A 15,654-nucleotide genomic window follows, 5' to 3' on the forward strand; every position below is an offset into this window, starting at 1 on the left:
TGTGACTTTGGGGCTAAGAGTATCTCCTCAGTCTGACACATACACTAAGTTAGATTATGTGAATGTACTTTAAGCAATGTCTGGCATGGAGCAAACTTCAGCTGTTGCTAATCTTCTTGTGTAGTAGGTTGGCTCTTAAATGCTAAGTAAATGAGATTGCAAAGTACCCTGCTTGGTGAATGAATCTCCTTGTCATGTTTTTATTCCCCCAGGTCCTGGCTCCTGTGAGGAAGTGAAGCTAAGTGTCCTGCAGTTTATTAAGGAATCAGAAGACATCATCTCAGCTTCCAATACTTCATTCTCTCTGGCAGAGAGTTTCCTAGTGGCCAAGGGAATTCGACTGACTAATGAGGAGCTCGGTCTTCCTCCATTCCTCCTATCCCGGGAAGCTTTCTCTGAGAAGTTTCTTCAAGGGGGTGATTATGCCATTCGTTTGGCGGCTCAATCTAGTGAGTGCTGTGTAATGAGGTTCTTTACTCCATTTCTGGGGAAGCAAGGGTGTGAATTTGTTTCTCCTCAGTCACCTCCAAGACTGCTATTTATTTTCCCTGAGGTGTTGGGTCACCAAGAAAGAAAAGACAAGCGATTTTGTGTTCTCAGTCAAGGCTAGGATGCTGCTCACTTCTCCAAAAGGCCCCCAGACTCTCCATTAGAGGCACTGGGGAGCAGAATGCACATTTTGTATTGCAGATGACCTTGGAGCCTTCCTGAAACCACATAGTCTTGTTAAAATGTGAGAGACCTCAAATACTCAGACTCCCCCACCCTGCACTGTTTCAAAACTCTCCTGCATCCCTGGAGATGCAAGGACTCTATGGAAGAGGTCGAGCAAGGACCCTGGTTGCACACAGGAGCCCCTCTACTCTTAACAGTAACTCCCAAAGATACATGCATGTGATGGAGGAAAAAGTCCAGAGAGACCCACAGTCCTCTGGCTCTAGTAACAGCCACACAGTACTTGAATTGGCCTTTGGCAAGGCATTTCCCATGCTGAAAAGATGATCAGATCTTTGCATTGATCCTCTAACACTTTCAGGGTAAAACAAGCCCTAATCACCATCTGTGATTCTTTCCAAATGGGAAACAGTCTCAGGTTGAACTACTTGCTCAGATTTGCCCATCTACTAACTAGACAGACCTGAGTAGGAAGCTGGTGGTGTGAGCCTCTGCCCAAGTCCTTAGGGCCTCTGTGCCCTGCCCAGCAGATCAAGGGCAGCTGAGGTCAGGGCCAAGACCTTCTTAGGATCCTGTCCTTTCTCCTCTACCCACAGCCTGGTCTGGCAGGAGGGTCAGAAGTTCTCTTGTTTCTAAGACTGATCCTACACTAATTTGACAGGAAACCACCTGTCTCCAAGCCTTCCCTAAGTACCTTACCCTCTCCCAATTGTTTTCTCTGAGTCCCTACCTGGAATGTTACTAGGCTTGGGTAGCAAGACAGCAGAGCTATCCATCCCCTGACAATGCATGCGCCAAACCAAAGCAAATCCATCCCAGGGGGCTGAAAGCTCCTTGCTTCCCTAACACTTCCTAACAAGCTATTGGCTTGAGGAAGATGCCTTCGTTCTTCTAACCCCATGTGAGAATCTCTCAAAGCCTATAGTTTCTTTTTATAGGAAAACATGCCCAGTGTCCAATGAGCCTCTCACATTTCAGCTTGAAATGTTATAGATGAATAAGTAGGGTTCCTTGGGTTGGCACAGGGGTGTCCTTGGCTTATCTCAGTGATGATGCCCACGGGGTAAATATCACATACTGATCTTCTCTTTCTGTGACTCTAGCCTTGAACTTTTACGGGAGCCTACGTTCTTCGCTGAACAATTCAGCTGCAGGAGCCATCCCTCTGCGGCCAGGCCCCTATGTGCCCCAGTGTGATGCATTCGGGAGCTGGGAGCCAGTGCAGTGCCATGCTGGGACTGGTAAGGCGGAACCTCCGGAGGCCAACAGACATCCACTTCCGTTTCTGCAAGGAAACAGCCCCACGGTGGGAGGCAAGTGGGAGGCTTGAATCCCCAGTTCTTCCTTGGCAGCTGGAATACACAAGCCTCTTTGCTTCTTTGGTTTTCACTTCTCTCCTGTGTAAGGGAATAGGACCTACAACCAGCCCAAAGATCAAAGGGGTAGTTGCTGGAGGAGTCAGGGCGCTAACATTTGTGACTGTGAATATTGTTGGGCAGTAGATCTTGTTTTTTGTTAAGCAGGGAGATGCAGACTGGCTACTTCACAGGCACGTTAAGCAAATGCATCTTTAGGTTGGTTTTGCTGACATGTGTGGCTCTTTTCTAGGACACTGCTGGTGTGTGGATGGGAAGGGAGAGTTCACCCCTGCCTCACTGATTGCCCGCTCTCCACAGATGCCCCAGTGTAAGTGACACGGAACTGGCCTGTCTGACGCTGGTGATGGGCTCTAGGCTCCTGGCAGCCGCTGTTGTCACCTAACTACAGGGACTTTCTGGCACAGCCTTTCAGATCCATCCCTAAATATAGCTGGACCCATTTTCCAAGTCTCTAGGCAAGGGTTCCCTTGATTCTTCCTTACTGGTGTCCCCAGCTGTGAAGGTGAGGAAGGAGTTGCTGAGTTGGGATGTCATTGGGATGTTACTGTTCCCTGGGAAGGTACAGCCACTCCTGTGGGCTGTATCTTCAGCCCAGCTTCTCTCCGAAGGTCAACCCTGTAAAGTCCATGGCCCACTTGACATCTCAAAGCTGGCACATCTCTTGTGTCCTCATCCTGTGACTCTAGCTTGTGTCTCCTCTGAAGATCTATTTCTGTGGAGGGGACTTCTATTCCTCAGATGCATGGCTCTGGGATCTTGGACCAACCAGGGCTCCCCAGTTACCCTCAGCCCATCAGTTAAAGGCGCCTTTCTCTCCTCTAGGCCCGAGTATCTGTGAACAATCTCGAGCCAATGCACTGCTTTCTGGTTGGAAACAGGTAGGAGTCCAAGGAAACCCATCTCTAGAAGACCTGTTCACCCCGACCTGCCTAGAGGTGAGGCACTGAGGGCCCAGCAGGGGCACAGGTGGGAGAGGCAGAGCTGGCTTCATTTGATTGCAAATTGCTTTTCTAGTCTTCAGTTCACTGGGCTGAGTGAATTCAGAGGGAGGCTGGGGCCTACGTGTTTGTCCTGGGCTAATTGAGTGCTGTTGTGTGCCCTTGGTTAAGCTATTTACTTCCTCGGTGCCCCACATTTTGGTTTTTGTTTTTAGTCGTAGAAGCAGGAAACATTGTTGTCCTATCTAGTGCTGGAATTGTTTTGAGTCTAAGAACAATTGTTTCATAAAAATCCTAGAAATTAATTGACCCCTGAGTGGTTGCTACCATACATTTCCAAAAGTCACATTGATTGGGCCACTGTACTTGCGTCTCAAGGACATCCCTTCAGGTGATTGCAAGAGCACAATTCAGTAAAGCACTGGCAAAGTCTCCCAGAGAAAGAATTCATTGTGCCTGACTCTGAGCTGCTTTCTTGGCACACGATGGAAATCTGAGCTGTACCTCTGTGTCCTTCCCCAGAAGAGAGGTGTCAGCTCAGCTCCCAGGGACTTTGTGAAGTCAGAAGAACTCAGCAATAACGGACACAGAGCCATGAAGGGCTGAACATGTCTCATTATTATCACAGGGTACAGTAGCCATGGAGTCCTGTTAGGAATGAATTCTATAGAGAAATTCTCCCAACGGATTTAGTCTTTTATCTTGGCTAACAACCATGTCCCACTGGCCCACAAGTGAGCTCCATATCTGAGCACAGATACTCACTCACAAGGAAGAAAGGGTGGGAACCGCAGCGTCTGAGAGCAGGGAGATGGCTCTGCTGAGCGCCCAGGGGCTCTCTGACCTCATGGTTCTCACGTCTAGCACCTGCATGGGATCCAGATGCCAGTCAGCAGCATCCAAGAATATTCCTGCCCAAATGGAGCCTTGTATCTCTGGCCCACTCCACCAGAAAAATTCAAGTTGCTGGACTCAACTTTGTTCTCAGACTTAGAACTCTGTTAAATTTCAGGACTGTCTCATAAAGTTTTCTTAGATTTTTGCTTAGGTTTGAATTTCATCAGCACAGTTTATAAGCTGGACAAACAGAGGCATATCACCGGATCTGTCTATACTACTCTTGGTAGAATGGGGACAATAGGGTTCTTCCCTCCCAGACGCTGTGTGGATGGTATGACGCATGTGAAGTGGGGGGCGAATGACACAGTGCAAGCTTCCTGTTTGCCTTCTGGTCAGTGTTACTATTCCTAATGTTGCCATTGTGACTAGCCTGCAAATCAGGCACAGAAGCAAACAGTAACAACACAATACTAAGGGCAGCACCCAGTGACAGCCAGCATAGGGTAGCAGCTGCTCTTCTCCAGCAAACCTGCTTGTACTGGTACCACTTCCCACTGCAGCCATAGAAGAGAAGGCTTGTCTGCTATTGGTGTTCTTAGCAGAAAAGTGCTCAAAGATCTATGCAGTCACTACCTCCTGGTTTTGTAGGTGAGGAACCTGAGGCCTACCTAAGGAGTTGAAGTGGTAGGTCATGGATCCCCAGATGGCCCAAGAGGAAGAGTTGCTGACACTTGTAGCATCTGGTTATGTGAATTCCAGCTAGAGTCAGGGTTTCATAACTGCTTGGTGTCTGTATTATTATTACAGATGCCTAGGGCTTGTCATTTCTAGAACTGAGGTTGGTCTGGAATGTGACTGGGAATGTGAAGACCCTGCCTTAGCTGTCGCTCAGCAGCTCTGATATGTTGCTCTATTATGCCAGTTGTCTGATGGAACCTCAGTTTCCCCCCTCTTGCAGCATAGCTATTGTCCTGGCCTCACACTCACAGGATTGTTGGGATCATTGGCTCAGGTTGTGTGTTTATGTGGGATGGGTACAGGGTAGTATATCTCACACAAAGATGCCTCAATCCCTTTTGAGAAGCTGGAAATGATTGTTTTGGAAAGAACAAGGAATGGTCTTCCTTCCTTCCTTCCTTCCTTCCTTCCTTTCATCCTCCTTCTCCTTCTCTTTCCAATCCCTCCTTCTTTGTGGATAAGACCTCATACTTACTCACCTTGCTTGATTGGCTGGCATTCCACCTCTCAAGCCACACCTACAGCCATTCTATTTGCTGATTATTTTGAAAATTGAATCTTGTAGACTTTTCTGCCTGGACTGGCCTTAAACTTCAGTCCTCCAGATCTCAGCCACTTGAGTAGCTAGGGTTATAGGAGTTAGCCATTGGTACTCAGCAGCCAATAGAGATTATGTGATATACTTCTATCGACCTTGCTTGTGAACTGTGCTGCTGAGAAACACCCAAGCAAAGGTATGAGAAAAATTTATGAGTTAGTCATAAAAATGTAACGTAGATCTATGTGAGAACTAAGTTGAGTCTAGCTATGGAGTTGACTTTTTCTGATGGAAAGGGCTAGAGACTTAGTACTCCATTTGGGCAGGGGCAGTCTTGGTTGCTGTTGACAGGCACATGGGCCCTATACAGGGGTTGCCCATAAGAGCCCCATAAAGAGAGATCCACAAGCCCATTCCCAACAAGAGACACCCCCCACCCGGCCAAAGCATCACCTGTGGTAAGGTAATCTGGGCTTCCTCTCAGACAGGAGAGTATGCCAGGATGCAGGCATCAGGGTCAGGAACCTGGTGTGTGGACCCAACCTCAGGCGAAGCGATGCCACCCAGCACAAGCAGAGGTGCCCAATGTGAGTAGCTCTCCCTGCCCTTGCCACTACTGCGGATGTCCCAGTGTGCCCTGGGTGTGGAGCCCTTCCCATTCCAGCCTGATTACTTCCTCAGCTGGGAACACAGCCCCGGGGCCCACTCTGCCCTGGGTTTTTATGTAGAAACAGGGCACAACCCTGCAGTGGCTGGTGTCACCCTCTGTCAGAGACCTCTGAGCTCAGGGCTAAGCTGAGCTCCTTTGCATGGCCCAGAGCCCTGAGCTCCTGGCCCCTCTCTGTCCCATGCATCTCTTCTTGTCCTCTCCCTCCACTTCAGGATCTCATAACCAATGGTGGTCACACTTTGGAAGAAGGTGGACCTTCTGTCTCCTGCCCCTTCATTCATCCGTGGATCTGTCTCTGCTCTGCTGCCTGCCCCTTTCCATCCCTCATCACCCCCACCCTGTGGAGTCTCCTGTAAACCGCCAGTTATTCCCAGGAAGCCCCTAAATTGCACAATTTGCATCCTTCTCTCCCTCCTCAATCACTTAGACCACCTCTAAGGTTATGCGCCCCGGGAGGAGGAGCAGGTGGTGAAGGGAAGACTACGCACACCCTTGGGGGGCCCTGCTGGTGACTGGCCTGGGGTGACAACAGGGGAAAGGAGGGATGTGGCATCTGTGCCTGTGGAGGGAACAGGGCTGCGCACAGCCTGGTTCACCTGACTTGTCTTTGTTTTCAGGCCCAGGCCTCTGCGACATTCTCAGGAGTAGAGCCTTGTCCAGGAGAATTGGCCCTGGCTTCATCCCAGCCTGTGAGGATAAGGATGGAGGCTTTACACCCATGCAATGCGACCAGTCCCAGAGCAGCTGCTGGTGTGTCCTGGGCAGTGGAGAGGAAGTGCCTGGAACTCGTGTGGTGGGCAGCCAGCCCTCCTGTGAGAGTAAGTTTACCCCACGAAGGACTATCATATCCAGGACTGTGGGAATGGAGGGCACAGGAGGTGCAGGAGAGACGTAGTGACATTTGATTCCCTTGGTGTCAAATTTTTGTCTGCGTTCTGAAAATGCTCAGCCTGGGCTGAATAGAAAGGGCTTGGCTAGGAATCTCCAGTGCTAGTCCTTCAGGTTGCTCCAGAACAGCTTACGATGGGTCTATGCGTGGTCTCTCTCTATGTCCCTCATCTCAGGATGTCGGGATGGTAATTCCAACCACAAGGTGCTTCTTGCACTTGGGGGTATGTTGACTTCTTTTGTCTTTATTTCTAGTTCAGAAAATTAAATATCAAATAGAAATATATATCATATAAGTATTATTAAGATAGTGAAATACATTACTGCATATTAAAATCTACTGGTTATGAATTGTTTGCTTTTTACTTCTCCTATATACTCAACTATCAGGACGAGGCAATAATTTTAGAATTTATTTGAGCAGTAGAGTGGAATAGTTCTAGGATCTTGCTCACTGTGAAGATGGTGTTGACTGACGCCCAGTAAAGTGTGACAGAGAAAACTCAGAGATGGGGACAACAACCACCACTTGATGGGGACCTGAGGCTTATCCCCTAAGCCCTCTGAACCTTATTTTCCCAAGAGTAGCTATTTCTTAGAAGCTATTTCTTAGAGTAGCTATTTCTTGGTAGGACTGGTGAAGACCATCTCTATGAACTCTTCATTAGTGAAGGAAATACTAGTGCCCTTAATAAATGTGTATTATTAGTTCTGCTAGTGTCACTGAGGGTCTGGACTGGCATATATGCCCAGTTGCCTCTCTCTACCTTCAAGGTCAAGGTCACGGAAAGTGCTGCCTCCTCTAGGCATTGCAGACATGACTGAGTGGTAGGCCGCTGGCTCAGAACATAGCTGTGGAGCTTCACTTGGCTCGCTTTCCTGCTGTAGGCCAGAGAAGTCCTTTCCATTCAATCGGATATTTATCTGTTGGCTGAGGCTGAGGGTAGTCCCTGCTTCAGTCTCTTATGTGTGAGAAGCTTGGGAGGTCTGGCAAACACACCTACAATGTATGCAATTCTGTAAGAAGGGAAGGTGGCAGGCAGAAGCGGTTTTCTGGTTTGTTACAAGCATGAGTTCCTGGGGATAGCACATAGCACCTTTGAGCTACCTCTCTCTGTCCCTCTCTTTCTCTCTTCATTTTGTCTCCATCTCACTGTCTCTCTCTCTCTCTCTCTCTCTCTCTCTCTCACACACACACACACACACACACATACACACACACACACACACACACACACACACATACACACACACACACACAGAGCTGCAGCACTTAGTGAGAACCAATTCAACAAGCAAGTCACTGGGAGATCTTTTTTTATTTTTATTTTATTGTGAAAATACCATACAGAGGGGTTACAATTGCATGGGCAAGGTATTGAGTACATTTCTTATCAAGCATTGTTACCTCCTCCTTTGTTTCCCCTTACCATCCCTTCTAATCACCCCCCCACCCCGTGCCAAAGTTGTAAAGTTCGTTTTCGACATAACGTCTTGTATATCTCATTGTTGCAATGGGTCCACCTGTATCCCTATTTAAATATGGTATATATACACAAGGGAATAATATGCCTCCATCAGAAAGAATGACATTGCCCCATTTGTTAGGAAATGGAAAGACTTGGAAAAAAATATAGTAAGTGAAGTAAGCCAAGCCCAAAGAAACATAGGTCCCATGGTTTCCCTTATTTGCAATAGCTAGTATATGTCTAGGACAAGAAGAAATGGTCACTGGGAAATCTTAGCCCAAGGTCATACCCTTGGGCTAAGGATTGATTACTCCTCATCTTTCATCACCAATGCCATTGAAGATTTATATCAGACACATTCTGGCTGCAATGCTGAGCCTGAGTGGTGGCGTTTCTCTAAATCTCAGAGTGTGTCTGCTTTTTAACCTATGCATCCTCCTGTGAGATGTTGGTCAAGCACTGTGCTGAGGCCTGGGAGAAGGGAGGGGAAGTCCCTTGCTCTTCCAGGGACACAATCCCATGGGCGTCCCAAGGTGAGTATGCAGAAGACTAGAGTCTTGAATAACTGGCCAAATGCAGGTCCACACCAGGGGCCTGGAGCCTAAGAGGAAGAAGGCCACCATGAGCCTCAAAATCCACAGAGAAGGCTGGAAGATTAAGGTTATACTACACCTCAGGGTATACCTGAGGGTCAAGTAAAGTCCTTTCAGGCTATGAGAAGGCAGGAGGCAAAGGAGGCAAAGAGGAGAAGGAAGAGGCAACCGCTATAAAAGGAAGAGGAAGTCCATGTCTGGTTTGGGCAGGGGGCTTGGGTAGGGTTGTGGGGAAAGGAGGGTAAGAATGAGGCTTCCATGTGGGAGCCCAGCAAGGAAGATTTGCTGTCTGTTTCGGCTGAAGCTAGGGATCATCTTGCTGAGGGGTGGAGGTAGACTGAAGAGGCATTGAGTCACAGCTTCACTGACTCAGGTCAGAGGAGACAGTGGCTTAGTGCAAGGCCACTGTGCTTCTCCCTTGGGAAGCCTCAAGGCAGAAGATGCCACTCTCGGGGCTTGTGAGCAGCAGCTGCTGCATCCCTGCATGAACTATTAATTCCAAGATGGAGAAGACAGCTTGGAGATCCATTGAATTTATCAGCGGAAGATGATTCAAGACTCACATGTGCTTATGGAGTGGGGGTCTGGAAAGCTGAGAGACAGTGGGCACCTACAGAAGGAGGGCAAAGAAGTAGGGGAGAAGCTCAGGCTATGCTGAGGAAGATCTGGGATGCTGAAGTAGGAAAACTGGAAGAACAGATAGAAGCTGAGCCCGCAAGACCTGACAGGTGCCTACGGCTCTTCTCTCTCCTGCTCCTAGGTCCACAGTGCCCGCTGCCCTTCTCCATGTCCAGTATGGCTGGTGGAGTGGTTCTCTGTGACACAGCTTCAGGTCCGGCAGGGGCCACTGTCCAGCAGTGTCAGCTGCTCTGCCGCCAGGGCTACCAGAACGCCTTCCCACCGCGGAGGCTGGTGTGCAACTTGGAGAGTCGACAATGGGCATCAGAGCCCCCTCACCCCCAGTCCTGCCAGAGTAAGTGGCCTTAGGAACCCATGTCTCAAACCATGCTTCCCCTCAAGGCTGTGGCTGAGGACCAGAATGCAGCTCCCTAGCCACTTCCTTTCCATGGCCCAATGTAGTGTTCCGTGATGAGCCAGGGTACGAGGAAGAGGATTCTTATGGAAAGAGCAGGTGTGTTTCGAAGGCCCTCAGAGTTGGACTTCATGTAGCTTCTCTAAAGCTGTCTGCCCTCTGGGGGAACTGCTGTCATTCCAGCTCTTCTGGGGAATCTTGGGGTTCAGCATATCTGTGTGTCTCTGAGGCCCTGTTAGGGACCATGTGCCCATGTACTCAGAGTTGCTTGTCCACCTGACCATGGCTTGCCTCTGCTTTCTCCCCAGGTCCATCTGGGCCTCCAGGGTGAGTACCTGGCAGGGAAGAGGGCTCAGGTAGTGACAGGTGGGCACCAGCACCCTCTGTAACTACCAGCTTTCCGTGCAGAGCCTTTCCTCTGCTGTCACACTGAGCCCATGTGACCCACAAGAGCAGATGCATAGGGCAGTGTGGCACTACTAAGCTCTGACCACATCTGCCTTGCCAAAGCCTCATTGTGGTGACTCGCAGCCAGACTAGGCAGGAGTGGACAGCTGGGACCTCACACTTGGCCCACCCAGGGTAGTGGGAGGGGCACCTGTGAGAGAGAGCCCAGTTCTGGGACTGACCATCACAAGGGTCTGAATAGTTACCAGATGGAAGAGACAGAATTACTTGCAAAGCATAGAGCTACTGAGGGGCCTCATCTAGGAAAAGGTTAAACGTTGATTTGGACAAGTAGCCTGTCCCTTTGTCCATGACAGGGTCAAGTCAAATGAAGAACAGGATAGTCACCATGGAATCTAGAGCAGGGATTTCTGGAGAAGAACAATAGGTGTGTTTAACCCCAAAAGCTGAATGCAGGGCTTCCTTATGTGATTGCAGATTGTACATTAAACAATTTAGGGAATATCTACCTGCAAAATTACATGGGGTGGCCTTGTTTGTTTGTAAAACAATGTGAAAGATGTTCCAAGGAGAATGGCTAGGACCACTGTTTGGGATTTTTTTTAACTGTAGATTTTGTTGTTGTATTTTCTTCTTATGGTACTGGTGATTGCACTTGCTAGGCAAGTGCTTTGCCACTGAGCTACATCCTGGCTATGACCTCTGGAAAGCATTCTGATTAGAGGCTGAGGTCGGACTGAGTTTGCATGGGTGCTAACTCAGAGACAAAATATCATGGTAGATAATATTTAGACTCTGATGATGATGGTGAACCATGACAGGACTTGTATGCTTCAGACGTGATAGAGGAGAAAGCAAAAGAAAGCTGAGAAGGACCCTGTTGGAGGTCTGTGGCCTTTGCCAGCTGATCCCAGTGTTTGCCTGCAGGGCCCCAGCTGTGGCAGACCATCCAAACACAAGCGCACTTCCAGCTCCAGCTGCCTCCAGGCAAGATGTGCAGTGCTGATTACTCTGGCCTGCTACAGGCTTTCCAAGTCTTCATACTGGATGAGCTGGCAGCCCGTGGCTTCTGCCAGATCCAGGTAGGTACCTGGCCTTCCCTAGCATGAGACAGAGCTGAACTCAGAGTCACTGGGAACCAGGGAGTCCAAATGAACCTGTGCTTAGCTTCAATCTTGACTCATTCCACCAATCGGAAAACGGAGGCTCAGATCTGGAGGAAAATTTGATCATGGTCACGTATGTCAAAATAGAAGTAGAATCCATATTCATAACATTATGGCTGTTTTTTTCCATGGACAGATGTCACCTGTATCCTAAGCCCTTATTATGCATTCATTGCTTGCTATAGATAGCCAATATGGTCCTCACAGGGACCCACTTTATAGATGAGAAAAGGAGATACGAGAATTATAATAGATCCAGAATCACACAGCCAGAAATGCAGGATTCGAGCAGTTTGTGGCACAAAGATGTGGTTAATGCAGGGCAAGAGCCTGGGAACATGGGAGAGGAAGACCAAGATATCAGAGTTCACTCTATCTCTCTGCACATCATGGGACCAGATATATTTTCCAAATCCCTAGAAGAATCTCATTTACCACCTGGAAAGGCACTCCACCTTAAATAATGCACAGCTGAGTTTCCCAACTGTGTAGTATCCAGGGATTTGGTCATAAATATTTGTAGAGAGATCCTTAAAGCCCTCCAGATCAAAGTCCTCCTGCTCAGGTTCTTGTCTCATTATTGGTACTCCCTAGTAAGAATTTTGGAGGACATTTTTACACTAATCAAAACATAAAGTCTTGATTTTTAAAACAAGTAGAAATAAATGTAATTAGTTTTATCCCTTAGCCAAAGAAATGTGCTTGACCCTAATATCAATTATTGAGTGCTATGTCTGTGGAGCCATGCTGGGAACTTTACATTCCTTACCTCTAGTCATGCCAACATCTTGCTGTGGGTGCCACCATGCTTCAACTAGCACATGGATTCACCAAATCCTGCAGAGGAGGTATACACTGATCAAGATTCCATATAGCTTAGATGGCCTAGGATTGTCTTGACTTTCACCGTACCTGATTGGTTCATTCATTCATTAATTCATTCATCCATTCATTCTTGCATTAACAAATGTTTGTCTGTCTCAGGCCAGGCATGGTTTATGGTCTGAGCATGATTCAAGATAAACTAAGCAGACACCAATTAAAATGGTAAGGGCATATTATATAGCTATAAACCAGTGCAATGAGGCGATGAGTCCATCAGAAACTGAATTCAACTTCAGTTTGTCCACAGTGACTAAAATTTTAAAGAGACAACAAGAGAATAGGGAAGAGAAGAGCAAGGACTTGGGAAAGCCAGGGAAATGGAAATTTTCAAAATCAGCTGGAAGAAGAAGTGGGTCTTACAAAGCCCACCTGGTTGTTTGCCAGCAGGTCATTGGTGAACTTTGTCTCTGTCTCCCATAAGAGGCGGGACCCAAGTGTTGTCTGGGGCCACCAGTCCATTCTCCTTGCAGCCTGGAGTTTTCTAGGCAGGTACTTTAAGCAAGGGGATAAGTCATTTCACGACATCACTTGAGCTATTGAAAACTAGGTTAGTGCTTGTTTCTATTTCCATTGGCCAAGACTGAGGCCCAGAACCCTGGTTAGAACTCAAGTCAAGACAGAATCTTCTGCGCTATACAAGAGGGTGAGGAAGCCTGGTTAGGAACCTAGTGGTGAGCAGTTCCAGGACAAAGTATCAAGGGGTAACCATAAGCAAAGAGGATCTAAGCCTGGGGCAGGTCTTATCTTCAGTCGGAGATGATGTACATTGTTCCATGGTTGACAGATCTGGGTTCCAATCTAGCCTCCAAAGTGTTCCCAGCATGACCTGGACCTCTACCAACCTTACTGAGCTTCACCTACATCATCTTTCCTCTGTAGCTAGGAATACCCACTTTGGAGGACAGATTCAGTGAGAAAATACATGGCTCCCAAGTCTTAAGCTCTTGACACTGCTAAGAGTCTTACGTATTCTAGAACTGCCTTGGTTTCAAGTCCAGGATGAACCACTTCCTGGACATGGGAGCCTAGGTAGTTCCTTAGCCTTTTCAGGGTGATTCTTCATCTATAATATTAGGGGGGCAATCATGGTCCCAATCTCATATATTTGTTCTGGAGATCAAACCAGCTCATGTATTTAAAGCACATCTCACAGGGCCTGACTAATGGAAATGTGCAAACATTGTGCTATATTGCTTCCTATAAATATAAAGTGCCTGCCACATGGCAGGTTCTCACTATAGAACACCCATATGCACTCACTGTTGTGGATGGTATAGCATGGTGCACAGACACATGGAAACACATTGTCTAGGAAGAACTTGCTACCAATGCTGAATCTTCTGTCACCTTGATCTTGGACTTCCAGCCTCCAGAACTTAGGGAATGAATTTCCATTGTTTACAAGCCACCAGGTCTACAGCTTTTTGTTACAGCAGCCAGATGGGCTAAGATATTCTTTCAAAGAGGATGATGTGAAGAGGGAAAGATGTGGCTTGTGTTTTACCCTGGATCCATGCTGGGCTCTTTCTTTGATCTAACAGTACTCAACAATGGTCTCCCTGCCCTGACACTGGCCTGAGGAATCTGCTGTTCAACTGTTCATAGACAGTCCACAAGTTTGATGTAGCCTATTTAGGCTGTAAGGGTCATGGAGACATACAGCCAAAAAAGCCAGTGGATGCTATGGGGTAGGACGTATGTGGGGTATGTCCTACTGGGTGTCTGATGGTTAACACAAGGCTGTCACTAGTGGATATGGTGAGAAGAGCTAGGAGCACTTGGGTTGTCAGTGCACAGAACTCAGCAATTCTTCCACTTGCACCTCTTCGCTGGGTGACCAGGGCACTTGTTATTGTCCTTGAACCTTGTTTCCTGGGGTGAGGAAGGTGCCTGTCCTGGTCCACCTGGTGGACAGGAAGTGACATAAGTCCTTCTGTCCTCTGGCAGGGGCTTGGCACCGTTGGGATGTGCCTGTGTCCCTGAATTGAGGGCGTCATTCTCCATGCAGGTGAAGACTTTCGGGTCCCTGGTGTCCATTCCTGTCTGCGACAATTCTTCAGTGCAGGTGGGGTGCCTGACTGCCGAACGTTTAGGAGTGAACGTCACATGGAAGGCACGGCTTGAGGACCTCCCAGCAGCCTCTCTTCCAGATTTGTATGACATTGGTATGCTGACTTAAAAATGCCAGGTAGCCTCTCTGAGTCACAGACTCTACAGCTGGTAAAGATATGTGGGCTTTCTGGGTCAATGGAGGGGAAGAGTCACATACCCGGTCCGTGGCAGGAGCTATGCATTCAAGAGTGTATAAAAAGCAGCAGAACTCTGGTGAGTAGTGAACAGTATCACAGACATGAAAGAACCTACCTGTGGTTTCATGAGGTCTTCTAAGGCCCAGTTTCCTCTGCACAGAAGGGAGAGACCACAGTGTGAAGAACAGAGTGGGGTGGGGCAAGAGCCTCTTTGCTAGTTTATAGTTTATGTCCTAACCCATTTGTAAAATACCTCAGACCCTGTCACTACGTAGGACCAGATAGTTACAAGCTGGATGAATGAGAGAGCACAGTGATACAGGAAGATGGGATAGAACGGAATCTATGCTGGCTACCGTGAGCATGCGTAGCTGAACTTCCAGGTAGGGTGCTAAGTAATTCAGATACTTGTAACCAGAGGCAAGGGCAGTCACTCTCTTTCTAACTCTCGTGCAGTGGCCAAACACCCAGGGTGACCCAGAATAGCTGAATGAGGGGAAAGTTCAGTGAGGGAAAAGTTTTAACAAACATACTCCAGGGCACAACTCAGGAAACAGATTGCAATGCCATTTGTCCTGTCCTCTTTCTGTTGTCATGGAAACCATTCCTTGTTCAGCATCATGAAGCTAGCTTCCCATCAGTCCTCTTCCAGAAAGGATCTGGATAAATGTGGGCAGATCTGACACATAATAACATGAGACAGTATCCCAGGTAGAAGCCATTCGGATGGTGGCTTCAGGTCATGGCTAGCTTTCCTGAAGCCCATGGTGGCATGGATGCTCAATGCCTGAGGAGCCACTCAGCTCCTCCTGCGGTGCTCATCTGCATTTGTCTTAGAACCCTAGGGTTTCCATAGACCTTGGGTTTAGCTGAACACTGTAGCAGAGTGAGTGCCTCCAGGCAGTCTTTATTTCCCCCTTGGGGTAGCCCTTAACATCCTCACCAACTGCAAGAGAAGCATCCCTGGGTTTATTTGGCTCATATTAAAACTGAGGCTCAGAGCCATTGGCTTCTAAGGTTTCCATGGCTGAGTATCTGAACAGTGAATCTTAGGTCAGTGGCTTAGTTATGACATCCTGTTCCAAGATGACCTGCATTGCATTGGTACCACAGTGACCACAGAAGTGGCAGCAGCCCAAGACCTGGGTGGGATTCTTACTTGTGCCGCTCACTCCTGGGTGAAGT

At 48.0% G+C, this 15,654-nt stretch overlaps 1 protein-coding gene across 1 annotated transcript in view; it reads left to right on the forward strand.

The window, feature by feature from the left end:
- Window positions 1-15,654, forward strand: part of Tg (thyroglobulin) — a 185,934-nt gene that overhangs the window by 19,838 nt on the left and 150,442 nt on the right. Inside the window, exons 11-19 of the mRNA XM_013025192.1 lie at window positions 213-449; window positions 1,779-1,916; window positions 2,284-2,361; window positions 2,877-2,989; window positions 5,593-5,695; window positions 6,396-6,596; window positions 9,489-9,701; window positions 11,097-11,251; window positions 14,229-14,385. Coding sequence (XP_012880646.1) covers window positions 213-449; window positions 1,779-1,916; window positions 2,284-2,361; window positions 2,877-2,989; window positions 5,593-5,695; window positions 6,396-6,596; window positions 9,489-9,701; window positions 11,097-11,251; window positions 14,229-14,385 — 1,395 coding nt within the window. The remainder of the gene's footprint in view (window positions 1-212; window positions 450-1,778; window positions 1,917-2,283; window positions 2,362-2,876; window positions 2,990-5,592; window positions 5,696-6,395; window positions 6,597-9,488; window positions 9,702-11,096; window positions 11,252-14,228; window positions 14,386-15,654) is intronic.

The sequence above is a fragment of the Dipodomys ordii genome, unplaced genomic scaffold (genome assembly GCF_000151885.1).
Source record: "Dipodomys ordii isolate 6190 unplaced genomic scaffold, Dord_2.0 Scaffold82, whole genome shotgun sequence".
NCBI classification, from domain to species: Eukaryota; Metazoa; Chordata; class Mammalia; order Rodentia; family Heteromyidae; genus Dipodomys; species Dipodomys ordii.